This window comes from Passer domesticus, chromosome 3 (assembly GCF_036417665.1).
Source record: "Passer domesticus isolate bPasDom1 chromosome 3, bPasDom1.hap1, whole genome shotgun sequence".
In the NCBI taxonomy this organism is placed as follows: domain Eukaryota; kingdom Metazoa; phylum Chordata; class Aves; order Passeriformes; family Passeridae; genus Passer; species Passer domesticus.
The window spans coordinates 54,299,551-54,314,789 of NC_087476.1; the positions used below are offsets into that span (position 1 = coordinate 54,299,551).

General features: G+C 37.5%; 1 protein-coding gene across 4 annotated transcripts in view; it reads left to right on the forward strand.

The window, feature by feature from the left end:
- The window catches only part of LAMA2 (laminin subunit alpha 2), a 340,056-nt gene that overhangs the window by 105,799 nt on the left and 219,018 nt on the right, over window positions 1-15,239 (forward strand). For all 4 annotated transcript variants that reach the window (XM_064413130.1, XM_064413127.1, XM_064413128.1 and 1 more), the window contains exon 5: window positions 14,962-15,141. In XM_064413130.1, the coding sequence (XP_064269200.1) occupies window positions 14,962-15,141 (180 nt within the window). The remainder of the gene's footprint in view (window positions 1-14,961; window positions 15,142-15,239) is intronic.

The window sequence follows — 15,239 nt, forward strand, 5'->3', positions numbered from 1 at the left end:
GAAACAATGAAAACAAATTTCACAAAACTGTGAATGGAGGACATGTGACAGTCTTTTGCTTAGAACGTAAAAGAAAACTTCAGCAAATAGAGATCTTACCAGATGCAAGATGTATCCAAGATGTTCTGCTTCCCAGGATTTTAGCATACTTTGAGTCAGGCTGTCTAGCTAGGTGGGGCAGCTTAATTTTCTAAGAAATAATGAGTTCAGTTTTCTCTGGACTGAAATCCCAGTGTCCTGTCAGTTTAGGATCTTTCTCATCCTGCTTTTCCATCTTACAATGCACAGTTAGTTTTTGTAGTGATTAGTAGAAGGGACAGCCAACAGGATCTGTATGTAAATGGTGCTTGTTATTAAAAATCTTTCCAGTGAAGTCAACAGTAACCCTTGGATCAGGTCTGCCATGAAGGCTGCTAATCTCATTTTATTCTGTGTTGCATCACTTCAGAGGTTGAACAGTCCCTGCTTAACACTCTTGGATTACTCATACTCGCTATTGATTTTGGTTAACGTTTTCTTTGCATTTCCTCCCACTTTCACCTTCTGGCTACAGCAGCTTCAGGAAGACTTCTGCACAAGCCATTTTTTGGATATCATTTTTTTGGATACCATTTTTTTCGATACTGTTTGTATATGATTGGTCTCAGTGAAATGACTGTGATAACTTCTACTTGTAAGTCTTCTTTTTCAAGTGCTTTGAAAGGATGTAGCAGCCTGGAAAGTTACTTGTGTCTACCAAGAAGTGATAGAATACTGATTTTCTTCCAGAATTTTGTCACATAAGCTTTCAGCTGCTCCAAACATTCCAGTTAGAATAACTTCAAAAGAAATGGTTTACAAAAAGAAATAAAACAGATTAGAGGTTTGGACAAAGATTCGGGTCTACTTAATTTTGTTGCTTTTGGGGTTTTGTCTTTTTAAAAAAAATTGGTTATTTGGCTTAGGACAACTAAATTTGAGTATCTGATCTGAGAAAAAAAAAAAGATCTTTAACAATGACTGCCAAATAAATGGATACATCCTAAATATTCTGTTTACTCAATGGTATATTGCTTCACTAATGTAGAATTAACGTTTCCTGTTTTTCTAATAGACGTGGAAAGATATGTGAAAGGAAAAGACAAACATTTGACATATGTGCTCGGTATCATAGGAAGGTATTGAAAACATAGAATTTTAAATGATTTTGTTATGCACAATAAGAATTGTCTTTGTAATAATTTATTCAAAACTTCTACAACTAATTTTGCAAGTTGATAATTTGATACTTACATTATAGCAATATTCACTGCTATTTTTTGCCTAAGAAAAAGGAAACTTAAGTAATATTTTCAAGTTGGTAGTTCATACTGAACTTGAGTTTCTGATATTTAATACTACAGAAAAAAAGAATTTATATAAAAATATGAAATGTACTTCTAAATTATACTGCAAAGAGGAAAAAACTGTGGAAAGCTGAGTATAAGTATTATTGCAGTGTCCCATTAATGTGTAAACAAGAGACAGGATACTTACTGGTACATCTGTGTGGGCCAAGTTGGAATGAAAGTTTCTTTTGTGTAGTTAGACAGCCTGCTTTTCTATCTTGGCACATCTTCTCTCCCTGAGCAGAAACTGATTTTGTAATTTCTACCATTTCTTGAAAGAAAAGAAAAACTGATGAATCATATGAATCATAATACTTAAAAAGTAATGAGTTGCCAGATGCAGAAAAGATATTATACAGAGCAGTCTTTCAGTTTGAAGTCAAATTAATTAGAATATTTTTTTCTTTATCATCTATTGTTAGTTGACCACAATGCTTACTGAAAAGATAAGCGTTACGTGTCTTTATGTAGATCTGTGGCAGATTTTCCAAATTTTAAAAGGAGGATTCATGACTGTAAATGTAGTTTATAGTTCAACATACTCTTTCAGCATTCTAAAGGGAACTGGCATGCTTAAGTGTTGGTATTTACTTGAATGACCCAAATTTCTCTTATAGGATTGGTAGCTGAGTTTTCGACAATAATAGATTTCATTCTCACAGCAAAACAAGAGTAGTGGGAGGTATTTGGTGAGGGGTATTTTGTATTCTGTTTGATTGGAGGAACTGAAGATCCATTGTGGGTGGGGATTTTTTTTGTTTTGTTTTGTTTTTTGTTTTGGTTTTTTTTTGATTGGTTGGTTGGTTGGTTGAGTTCTTTTTGTTTGTTTTTGTTTGCTTGGTTGGTTTTTTGTCTGTTAGTTGGTTGCTTGGTTTTTCTTTTTTTTTTTTTTTTAGATGTTGCCATGGAAAATTACTGGGCGAAAGAATAGCTTAATTGTCAAAAAAAAAATTTTTTTTGACAATTTTTTGACAATTTTCATTAAAAGCCAGGTGGGCTACGTGAAGGAGTAACTTTAATCACTAAAATATCATCGAAGCAGGGAGATATGAATATATCAGCCTGAGGCCAAATGTAGGTATACTTTCTTGTCAGTGCAAAGGAGGAGAGGGGAGGAGAGGAGAGGAGAGGAGAGGAGAGGAGAGGAGAGGAGAGGAGAGGAGAGGAGAGGAGAGGAGAGGAGAGGAGAGGAGAGGAGAGGAGAGGAGAGGAGAGGAGAGGAGAGGAGAGGAGAGGAGAGGAGAGGAGAGGAGAGGAGAGGAGAGGAGAGGAGAGGAGAGGAGAGGAGAGGAGAGGAGAGGAGAGGAGAGAAACCAAGCAGCATAGTTTACCTGGAATTTTCAGTTTAAATGGTAAATGTTACAGAAATTCAATAGAAGGAAAGTTAGTCAATTAAACACTGTGGACCAATGGAAAAATTACTCAAAATTCAAATATCAAATTATTTGATTGCGGTCTAGAGTTAAGAACTTTTAAATGAAGAAAGCAGAGGGACAGTCTGGGTAAGTAGCTAAGTAGACAGACTGTCTCAGCAAACAACTCTCTGCCAAAGAAAATTGGTGTATCATGTCTGAGGAAGAGTAGGAAAAGTTAGGATTGCAGTCCTACTTAATCAAGGTGGTGACAACATGTAAGGAGGCTCTGAAGCAAGAAAAAAGGCAAAAAACCCACTGTAGTTTAAAATTAAACTATTCTTAGCTTCCCATAGGCTGGCTAACTGTCACAAAGACTGATTTTTAAATCCCTTTGAATGTTCTTTCAAGAAACAATGTAATGGTACAACTGAGATTATGGCATGCAACTCGAAATGTTGTGAGAAGAGGTGCAAGGCAGGATGGCTCAAAATACTGTTCTTTAAAGACTGTTCTGTAAAATGGCAATAATATTCTAACTGTTTAATGTTAAGAAAATGTTGAAAGAGAAAAAAGACTATAAAGTAGTCTCTGAGGGTAGAAATATATTTTTGTATGTTATCTTTTTAAATATGCAGGAGGTTATGCATGCTATTTGCAAAAAAAGAATAGATTTTAGAGTATCCAAAAAGGTTGCAGCACAAAATACCTGAGTGTTAATAGGCATTAGAAACTGAAAGACATCATATAAAAGCAAGGAAAACAGGAATTTTGCAAATTAACATAAAATCTCAGTAAGGCAAAAGAAAAGTCAAGAACCAAACTACTGCCTTTTCCTACCAAAAAATGTCTGTGCGGGAGGCCTAAAAACTCCAAAGAGAAGTATTTTCAAGCACATCAGAATAATAAAGCTGATAGCCAAGTGAGATATAAGACTGCCAAGGACAGCAAATCCATAGCAGGTGGATTCTATGGTTTGAGCTTCCTACAGAGGGACATAACAAAGTAGCCACAGTAGAGCTTTTCTTTGTTTTAGAAGTTGGAGGATCTTCTGAAGGAAGAACAGATCCAAAAGAACAGTTGAAAGGCCATGGCAGATTTGTTCCCCGACTTTTATTGCTGATCACGTTGTGGGGGATATCCCTGTGGTAGTTGGGGTCAGCTGTTCCAACTGTGTCCCCAGCTGACCCTGTAAGCATCCCCATGCTCCTCACCAAGGGAGGCAGGGTGAGAAGCAGCTGGAATAGCTCTGTGTTATCAATGCTGTTTTCATCACAGATCTAAAGCACAGCTACACACAAGATACTGTGAAGAAAGTGAGCTCTGTCCCAGCAAAAACCAGCACAATAGTTGGCTATACGAGTAATTTTATATAATGTATCATAACTGAAATCTGAAAAATCTGGGCATTTGAGAGCTTGACAAAACGCTGCCAAGTGTAGTTTTTTGTAATTAAACTAAGCACTACTATTTTTGTAACTTTCCAACAATTAATCATGATGGGAGCAAAGAACAAAAAGCACATTTCATGCACATAATTATTTAATCTCCTGTGTTTTACAGAAGATTTCTGATTACATTCCTGGCCTGGACTGTTCATTCTCTGCTACTCAGAAATGGATTTTTTCCTTCCCCTGACTTTTTTTCTAGTAGCTGCTGTAAAATATCTTTGAAGTCTGAACAGGTCAGGTTCACAGTTGGAGAGGTATCAAAGTTTGTTGCATTCTACAACTGAATGTCCTATTTATTCTTTCTTTTTAGTCATTGTAAATGGTTTTAAAGGAAACGAATGCTTCCCATTCACAGGGATCCCATCTGGTTTTCAAAAGTATTCATCAGTTTATGTTCCAAATGACATGACACAGGTTTTGCTCGAACTTTGAGTCCAACACTATACAGTGATTGTAATGAACTTTTCCATCACAAAAAACCTCAAAAAAGTCTTGTTAGAATTGCTTTAGTCTAAAATTCTTCAGAGTTGTGGTTCAAAATAAGAATGTTGTATCAATGTAAAGCATATTACCACAGTTTATTTAATGATAACATTCAGGAGCAGATGTACTTGTTTACTGTTTGAACAGCTTAAATCCTCACATTCTCCCTCTTTTACATCAGCAGTTGTTTTTGGCAGCAGTTTGCAACTGCTTACAGCTGTTAAAAGTTCCTGTGGATTTTCTTTCTACTGGTCAAAATACTGTACTGGCCACAATTTGTCTGTAATTCCATGGTAACTCCACAGTGTATCTCATTCAGGGGGGAATATATAGTGTGAAGTGCCATGAGCTTTTAGGATAATCATACAATGAATAAGGGAAATCAAAAAATCTTGATAGAAAAGTGGGTTTGGGTGTTATTTGTGTGAGATTTTTTTTAATATTGTTTCGCTTGGCATACTTAGAAGCCTTTTAGTGAAATCTGAGGATCAGAATGCTTTTTATTATTATGTGCAAGAAAACATAACCTTCCTTTTTTGTTATTTATTTGAAATTACTTGTCTTATTCATGATCATTGTCCAAGAAGAGGTGTACTACTTTGAGGAGTAGTAAAGAAAAAATACACTTTTTTTGTAATGTCATCTCACTTTAGTCCTTTCTTAAAAAATAGCATAATTTGAGTTTTAATGTTGTGCTTTTTGAGCAATTTTGGAGAATGTGTTTAACAGACCACTACATTTCATCCTTTAAGCAGGGAGGTGGTCATGTTTAACTCAGTAATGCCTAGGTATTTAGCTCTGCTTGATCAGAACTCAGACTAACATAATTTTCATGCTTTGCAGCTTGAGTTGCCATTGGCGTGATCACAAAATACCTTTTTGCTGTCTTAAGAGATGAAGTCTCACTTCTAAGTTCACTTAGAAGAGCCAGTAGAGCATAAACCATCATGGCTGTGTACAGTATTCCAGGCCTTGCATCTTGTCTGAGTCCCTCATAATCTGTGGTCAGCATAACTAGCTGAAACTACAGCTTGATGCAATGTTTCTGCTTAAGTAAGACAATTACAACAAGAAAATAAAAACTTGACATTATATAAATACACTTTCAAGGTAATCAACTTTCTTATTATTCTGTGATTTATTAATAAATATTGCTCTGACAATGAGCAGTCTGTTTACAAGTATGTAGGATGATGTCTTTGACAAATCGTTTTTTGTCCAAAAGTGACAAGCATGAAAATTTCAGGAGCCATAAAAAAGCAGTGGTTTGAATAGGCAAGTGAAATTGGAAAGGGAAAAATGACAAAAGCAAGTTAATCAAAACTGAAGCAATGAAGCCCTATTTAGCTTAAGCTGTAGGGTATAGTTGTCAATGACACAATAGTATTTGCTAAACAGTTTGTTAAACTGACATTTGCCTGTATTCTTAGGGGGAATGAATTAGTTGAGATACAATCTGACATGCATAGCCCTTGACATTTTAATGCAAGTTTAAGCATTGCATTTCAAGCAGCTCTTGTAATCATTAGAGAGGCACAGAAGGGAGTTGTGCTTTCACTTACTAAACCACTAATTTATTAAGATAGTGAGATGTTTATTAGAAATATAGCAAAATTTGCCAAATATACCATTTCTTATACACTGTTATTATAAATATGTATTTATGAAGAAAAATTGGTTGCTGAGTTCTGGCATATGCTTTCATCTACTATTCTAGTTGTGAAATCAGCTCTAATGATAGATTAGGTCTTGCAGTAAGAAAACTCACAGAAATTTTGTCTTTAGGGATTAAATATGAGATACCAAGAGATTAATTAATCAGCAGTAATTTTCCATCTACTGCAAATGAGCTATTTGCAACAGATAATTAAAGGTGGTATTGCTTAGGAAAATTACAAGAGCTACTGAATCACCTGTTGAAAAATTTATTTTCAGAGTTGTTCATCTTCATACTGATGTGCTTGCATAACTTGAGAATGTAAATCATGGGTTACTTTTTACATTAGATCATTTTAATGCTGACATTTTTGTCTTTTCCACTCCTGATTATCAAGTTGCAAGACCTTTTGTGCAAGACAGAAACTTTTCTTTCCTGTATGCTGCTCTCAGAGATTAGACTTTAGTGAAACACTGACCTTTCTTGACAATAGTTTAGGGTCAGACCACTGCCTTACACAGAGTGCCAAGGTTGAAGGCCACAGTCTGGATATAATGTAAAAAATAATCTACTGAGTACTTGAACAAAGGGAGTTCTTTGGCACTACTAGCCAAAAATGGTTGTAGGATGATCATCCCAGTCCATCCTGGTAACAAATTACACTAAGTAACTTTCTCTTTTTATGAAAGAATTAAATCTTCCAGTTTATCATCAGTGAAAAGCATACTGGTTAGTAGTGTGGTTTTCTTGAAAAGAAAGTGAGAAAAAAAACCTCCATGTCACACAGCCACACAGCTGGAGTTTTTTATATCCTACAAACAGCTTGAAATTGATTGCACTCAAATTGCTTGGCAAAGTAATGGGCTTCAAATACCAAAGCTTTAAGTAGAAAAATACACCACTTGGATTCATACATGGGTATTTTAAATTTGTGTGAGAGCATGGTACATACTTAAAATTCTTTAAAACTTTGTTAAAGTATGTTAATTTTAAGTAACTCAGCAGTTGATAATATACATTAGTGCCAAATGGCAGCATTTTCACTGTTGCATTAACAACAGAGGCAGCCAACATGATGCAGGTTTGGATATCATTTCATGCCAGAAACACACACAGAAGGAGGGGTGGAAAGAGTGGTTTTAGCTGCTCAGCTGTGGTGATGAGGCACAGTCAGGGCACAGTGCTCAGCACTGGCTGCCACAATTGCCCAGTGCAGCAGAGCCCTCAGGTCAGGCTGAGTTCCAGAGCCAGGATGCAGATTTTAACCTCTGAGACTGCAAGAACTGTCTGGACCTTGCTGAGGTTGAGGGAGAAAGAGAGTGTCCTTGCCTTCAGAATGGGTGATACGTTTGGGTATTTGTGTCACCAAGTAAAGGACTGCAGAAGGATGTCTGTAGACATCCATTAGACTGCACAGCATCAGACGTGACAAAAGTGAGTAACTAAGTTTATCTGGCACTCTGCAGCCTGAAGTCACAACTGTACAAGAGAGAGGCAGGCAGAGTCTGTGCCTGTTGGTTCAGAAATGGAGATTCCCATGATGGTGAAGTCTGCAAACTGGTGATTGCTGACATCAGACATTTTTGCCTGCAGATGGGCAGCTACATGACAATTCAGTGCCTGGTAGCATGCAGGCTAGCAGCAGTGGGCTGGGGGCTCTGTTCAATGAGATGTGAGCCAGCTGTGTCTACATAACTCAGGGGCATTGGGAGGAAGCTGAGCGAGAGTAGGGGAGTACACTAAGTGGTACAGAAGCCAGCAAGGTGACCTTGCAAGCAATGAAAGCCAAGAGTATCCTGGCTACATTAGTCAGACCAGCAGGTCACCAGCAGGTTGAGGGAGATGATGAGAGCACACATGAAGAAATTATTTCTGTTCTGGGGTCTTCAGTAATAGATAGACACGGACATGTTGGAACACGTCCAGAAAATGTTTGGGAAGACAAGTAAGGACTTGGAGAGTCTGTCCTCTAAGTCCTGTAAATAGGGGCTGAGAGGGGCAGGGTTTGCTTAGACTTGAGAAGTCCCAGGGAGATTTTGTTAACATTAAAAAAGTATTTGATGGGGTGCAGGTTAATACTTTTCTCTGTCCTGAAGACCTATTACAAGTAAAGTCCTTTTTCATCAGTATATAGGACTTGTCTACTGCCAGAAATTGCAAAAAGTTTCTTAGGCTGTTTGTCACTTCTTCACTGGCAGAAACCCAGTGAAAAGTGTTGTGAAATTCTAGTCGTAGGTCTCATCGTCAGCTGGCTGGAGCACATTGCAAGCTCTTTCAGGTGTGCTTGTTACAGAAGCTAGGATTGGATGGATCCAAGTATTTCCCAGTATCCAGACCCAGCAGCTTAGAAATATTGCCTCGATAATTAATATCAGCCTTTAAAAGATGTTAGAAAAATGTGACACTAAAGGCATGACAGAAACAAGGAGCTGTTTAGGAATGACTGAGTGGCTTATAGAGGAGAGGCACTATAATTTAATAACACAAGAAAGTCAGCAGAAATAAAATGGTGTACGAGATCTCTGTGAACTAAAATTCAGCACCTAAACTGGGACAGCATCTCTTTAATGTTGTATCAGCAATTGCCCAGAGGTGTGGAACTGAGCTGTTCTTGTTGAAGGAAGGATAAGAATATAATATCAACCTTCTACAACCCTTTGGCAGACTCTCTAGGTGTCACAATAAAATGTAGTGCAAAAGAGTGTTTCTTAAAAACCAGAATGTTATCAGTGCAGCTGAGATGGTTTAGTTGAAAACAGAGCACAGATCCTGGTCCAAATAATTAACTGTCAAATAACTATGTAATTGCACACACATGCATGCTACATTTTAGAACTGTCCCAGAAATCATACATCATATATAAAATGTAAAACAGGGAAAGATAATAGATATCAAAATTAACTGGTGTAATTTGTATCTTTTCCTGCAAATGAGGCAGAGAAGTAAGAAAATAAGTTCCAGCAAATTAAATGTTAAACTGCAATAAAGATGTGAAAAAAATTCTGAGTGACTGAGTGTAAGTAAATCTTTTTTCAGATGCATCAGATTCAGGAAATCTGCCAGAGAATTGGTGGGCTGAAAGATGATCAAAGAGCGTTCAAGAAAGATAAGGTCATCGCTGAAAAACTAAATTAATGATTTGAATCAGTTTTTTCTATAGACTGTCAGGAGGGTTTCTGCACTGGAAACATTATTTACAGGAGAGGAGTTGGAGAAACAGTTGCAAACTAGATTGTTAACTGAAGAGGTGCAGAAAAAATGGACAAATTGAGCAGTGAAAAGGAACTCAAGGCTAAAATAGGTGAATTATAACAGTTATTATTTAACTCCTCACTGTCAGATATTCTCAGTAACTGAGGACCATGGATCATCAAATGAAACACTATTTTTTAGTAGCTATTCCTGTCATCTAAGGAAACTGCAGATCCTGAAGCCTGATACCAGTGCAAAGCTAATTAGTAGTAAAGAAATGAAATGAAGAATAGAGCTGGTAGAAAGATACATTTCTTTTTTCCAATTTCAGAACTGGAAGTATTAAGTGAGCTTAGTATAAGGCAGATCTAAAACCAGCAAAGGAAGTATCTCTTTCCCCACGACATGTAAATGAGATGAGAAAAGCCTAATTAAGTGATGGTATAGATATTGAACGGGGACTTGGATTAAGGTGAGATGGAGTTCATGGAAATACTTTGATGCTTACCAGATGTATAGAAACTACCTATAGCTCAGCAAATCCCTGAGGAAGTATTATGTATGCTTGCCTTCATATTACTGTTAACATGCTGGCTTGGATGCTGTATGGGGCAGGCTGCCAAGCTGGATAGGTCTTTTGGTTCTGACATGGTCCAGAGATTCTAATGTACTTGAGATGTCCTTTGAATGTATTTAGTAGTGTCCCTGTTGTTCAGCATTCTTGCAGGCAATCTAAAAAATCAGAAGACTGTGTAATAGCAGCATTTGTTGATAATGCAAAATTTAAGATAATTTGTTATATTAGCGGCTTATGATACTACACGAAAAATACTATATGAAAATGAGTGTTGCTAAAAGCAGAGTAATAAATGTAAGAAGAAAAAAAGAATTATGCATGAATGCTGATGGGCTAGTCTTATACCAAATTCTCTTCAGAGTAGAGAACTTGTAACATCTCCACAGTTCTCAGATAAAAAAAGTGTATTTATTATCATACGTAATTTTAAAAAATATAATATGTTGACTGCTCACAATTTTCTCAAATGAAAAATTAGAATACTTTCAATGAAATAATTATGAGTTCCAGGTTTAAAAGGAAAAAGGAAACAAACAAAGAACAGCCCTGCCAGTGACAGGTATGTTTGTTGGTTTTTTTTAAGCAGCAAATTTCCTCGCATTGGGACAAGGACATGTGTGATGAAAAACATAATGGTTGAGAAAGAGAGTAGAGCTCTAATACAAAAAAGGGCAAATGGTAGATATTAAACACTATGACTCAGATTCACGCTGTAGCTCAGGAAGCCTTTACACTGATTAGTCAGAGGAAGTGATCATATTGCATTAGAGTGATCAGTGTTGAAATGCTCTGTTTCTTACAGTCTTTCATAATTGTTTTCTTCTGGCCTATGTTGGAGATTCCTAAAGATTCCATTTGTAGGAATATAGTCATGGACAGATGCTTTGTTAAGGAAAAGTTGGGTTTTTTTAGTTGAAATTGAAGTATCTTTCATTTAGAACCCAAAATTATGATTATTACTTCAGTCTTGGAAATGGTAAATAAAAGTTGTCCATAAAACCTGAACAAAACTTGACATTGTTCCCTCATGGGAACTTAGATTATCCAAGTTGTAGCAGCCCAGTGGGTGGATTAAAGTATTAATATTTTCCTGGAAGACTGAGCTTTGAATCTGTGTAGAATTGCTGTAGAATCTCTGCTGTGGAATCTCTGCTGTAGAACTGTGGAGTGGCTCACAATGCAGCGCGGGCATAGCTAGGGCAGGCCATAGCTGATGTGTGCAAGGAGGGCAAATCTTCACTGGAACTGTGTGTGGAGTACTGTGATGATCTAATATGGCAGAGGGGTAGGTGCTTAGTGAGGATTGTGTTCCCTGGAACAGTTTTCAAGTCCAATTCAAAAATACTTGGAGGGCAGGGGCCACGTTAGAGTCTTGACTGAAAGTGCACTGTCCTGGGAACAGTGCCTTTCAAACAGGTGCAAGATAGTGGAGGGAGATGAAAAGAGTAAGTGTGCTCTGGAAAAACTCAGTGATGTCTCATTGGGAGAGTCATATTGAAAATATTGTAAATCTAAACCTATTTAAACTTCTTTAAATTAGGATTCTTAGGGGTTTTTTCTGAATAATGACAGATGTTCCTAAAGTATTCTTAATTTCTTCCTTACTCTCTTTCCAAGGAGTAGGAACAACTTGGTTGGACAGTTTTCAAGTTGATTCTAAATGTTTCTAGGAAGAAATGAATGATTTCATCACAGATGTTTATAGGAGGAGAAATAATTTAGGGTAATTAATTTTGCCAATGTAAAATGTTCACTTCAGATTCATTTTGATAAAACTATCTAGTTTTGAAAATTTTGAGTCACAGTGTCATTTTGCTGTGCATATCTGAGCAGGTGCCATATTTCATGCAGGACATAGCTGCATTTCAGTAATTATGTGAACTTAATTGTTTGTTGTTTTAAAATTAAATTGTGAAACATTTAAAGACAAAGCATAAAAATAATATAACTGGAAGTCATCATCTTACTAGATTAGCCTTGCCAAATAGATGAACTACTGGCAGATAATCTTTGCAAAAATAGGGTCTTTTCTAAAATGAATACCTCTGGTTTTATTTTGTTAACTTCCATTTTTGTTCTGTAAAACTATCATTCCAAGGAGGTGGTTTTTTCCCCCATCAGTGTCTGAAGACTAAATTTGTTGTTTCTAAAATAATCAAAAAGTATGACTGCTGATTGTCAACTGTGTCATTTGTGGTCAAGCTGTGTCTGGGATTAATACTTTTACGTAATTACTCTGTGGGTACTTCTTTTGATACATGGGATTTCACCCGCATCTTTCTCCTCCCACCCCCAAAGTCTTTATTTTTGTCTTTTTGAAGAGATAATCAGATTGCCATGCTGCTTATTACTGCCATGGTGCCATGGTTTTCTATCAGACTGAGCAAGGCACTACTTTAGATTTACTTCTTTATCTCTGGAATATCAAAGTTCAGTGTTTAGTATTCTATTGCTTTAAACCATAACCCATGTATGTCTGTTGGCAGTAGAAGAGAAATCTCTTGGATCCTGTTTTAAAGGAAGGCAGTGATAGTGTGAAAAAATACTCTGAAGAAATATGTTTCTTTGCTCACAAGTAAATATTATGCATAAATTTTTAGGCATGTGTTTCTGCTAAAATTCTCCTTTATTTGGAAAGATCCGTCAATTTCCACTTGACTTGTTGCCACCTTCTTCAGGCTTCCTTTGAAGTGTGTTCTCCACACATGTTCTCTCTCTCTTCACCAGGGATTTGAGCAGTTTTCTGGTCATGTGCTTTTGTCCTATTTGTAGCCAGACATTTCTCGTTCAGGACCTCCTCCTTGCTTCCTCTGGGGTTTTTTTATAACCTTTTGTTTGCACCATGTCTTTTTCACAGCATTTTATTCTGTTTGTTTCAAGACGTGTCCTTTAATTACTTGTAGTCAGGAGCAGAACTGAGTCAGAGCTCAGTGACTGTATTGTTATGATCTGAGGAGGAGGTAGTGATATCACCTGTTCCTGGAGGTAACATGGCAGAAACCCAGAGGTGTTGATTCATACACAGGCAAGATATAATTGATGGCTGCTCCTGGCAGCCAGCCAGAGTGGTTCCCAGTGATTTGGTGTACCTGTAGATACAGTGGAGCAGAATGCTGGACATGAGGAGGTATACGGTTTCCCTCTTGGCAGTAAAAATCTCAGTATCACAGAATTGTTAGGGTTGGAAGGGACCTCTGAAAAGCATCTGGTCCAAGCCCCCTGCCAAAACGTAGTCACCTAGAGCAGGTTACACAGGAATGCATCCAGGTGAGTTTTAAATGTCTCTGGAGAGGGAGATTCCATGACCTCCTTGAGCAGCCTGTTCCAGTGCTCTACCACTGCCAATGTAAAGAAGTTCTTCCTCAAAATTGAGGTGAAACTTCTTGTGTTTAGAGACCTTGCTCCTCATCCTAACACCACTGAAGAGTCTGGCACCATCCTCTTGACCCCTGCCTTTGAGATGAATGAGTTGATAGTATCACATAGGCAATGCAAGACAGTAGTTGTTCAGTACGTCTATCCAGCACCTCCAAAAACTCCAGGAACCAAGAGCTGCTGCTTTCCTGGGAGCAGTAGATTTAGTCTCTTTCCTCAGTGTAAGGCAGCCACTGCTGAGTGAGGGCCAGCTGGTGTTTGGAGTGCAGCTGTTTGCCTAAACCAGCACTGATATGACCATGTTCAATGACAGAAAATGGTGTGTAGCTTGACCTCTCACTCAGAGCATTGAGGTATGAGGCAACACATGTTCATTGCAAAGAATAAATAATTCTCTTACTCATTCCAATGTTCTGCACATTTGGCTTAGCATCTGAACATTCTTTCAGTGTACCAGCCTGTAATAAAAATGCCCCAATTAAAATTTAACACTTGAGAATACAGGAAAATTAATGGTTTCTTTCCTCTCTCCCTCTAGGTGCTCATTAACAGTATTTTGCTATACTTGACATGCTTCTTCTTGTAGGCCTTTACCAAGAACAGTTCTGTACCAGCCCATCTGCTTTATTTAGTTGATTCAGAGCTAATGTGCCATGATCAACTACAAAGGCAGGAGGGGAAGATATCCTATTTTTTGTTGCCTTGTGCTTGATGCTTCAGTTGGGGTCAGAGAGTCTCTATGAAGGAGGCACAGTCTTACCTAGTTTTCTAGACTTTTAGGATAGGGCAGGCAGAGAAAGGGGGAGGTAATCTTTACAGAAACTATAGTGTAGGGAGAGAGTGGTAGTGTCTTTGGAAAAACAAATGATAAACAAAGTTCTCAGAAGTGATAAAGACTTTCCTCTGGGACCAGGTGAAAACAGTTGAAACCCAGGAAATTGTTTCACCTTGCTGAGAACAGTCTTCAAAGGAGAAGATGTGTAAAGAGACAGTGGGAAAGGAGAAGTGCTTATGAATGCTGATTTTGTCTCATCTAGCTGTTGTAGTTTTCAGTATTTCAAAAGTTCAAAAGCCTTTTGATGATGATCGCTCTAAGAGGTGCAAACCTGTTGAATTCTGAATCCCATTGCAAGTATACATTCCCTTAGCTCAAAATTTCTGAGCCCATTTGGTTGTATGATTACCTAGTTTCAGATTGGGGGAGGACAACTGAATTGCCTGCAGCATGGACACTTGGTTTAGGGACTGGGTACACATATGCAGTGTGTGATGCAGTCTTTTTGTATTTGATGACTTTCCTTTCCTCTAAATGTATTCTATTGTAAAGACTCATCATAGCTGAGGTCTGTGGACACATGGAATATTTTGAGGGAAATCTACTTTCTAAGGAAATAATTTATTCTGCATGTACAAATGCATTAACACAATGCCTGTAGTGATATTTTTTGGCCTAATCATGACAAAATTGATGTAATGTAATTCCTTACTGCTTTAATAATATTCCAGATTCACACTTCTCTAATTAATGGACGACCTAGTGCTGATGATCCGTCACGTGAATTACTGGAGTTCACCTCTGCTCGCTTTATTCGCCTGAGATTCCAGAGGATAAGGACACTAAATGCTGATTTAATGATGTTTGCACACAAAGATCCAGCTGAAATTGATCCCATTGTTACAAGGAGGGTAAGTTCTTGCAAGGCAGTAGACAGACGTGTAAAAATTATCTCACACTTTTAAGTGCTGTACCTACCTTTGTTTGCCATAGGAAAATTTGGGAGTTA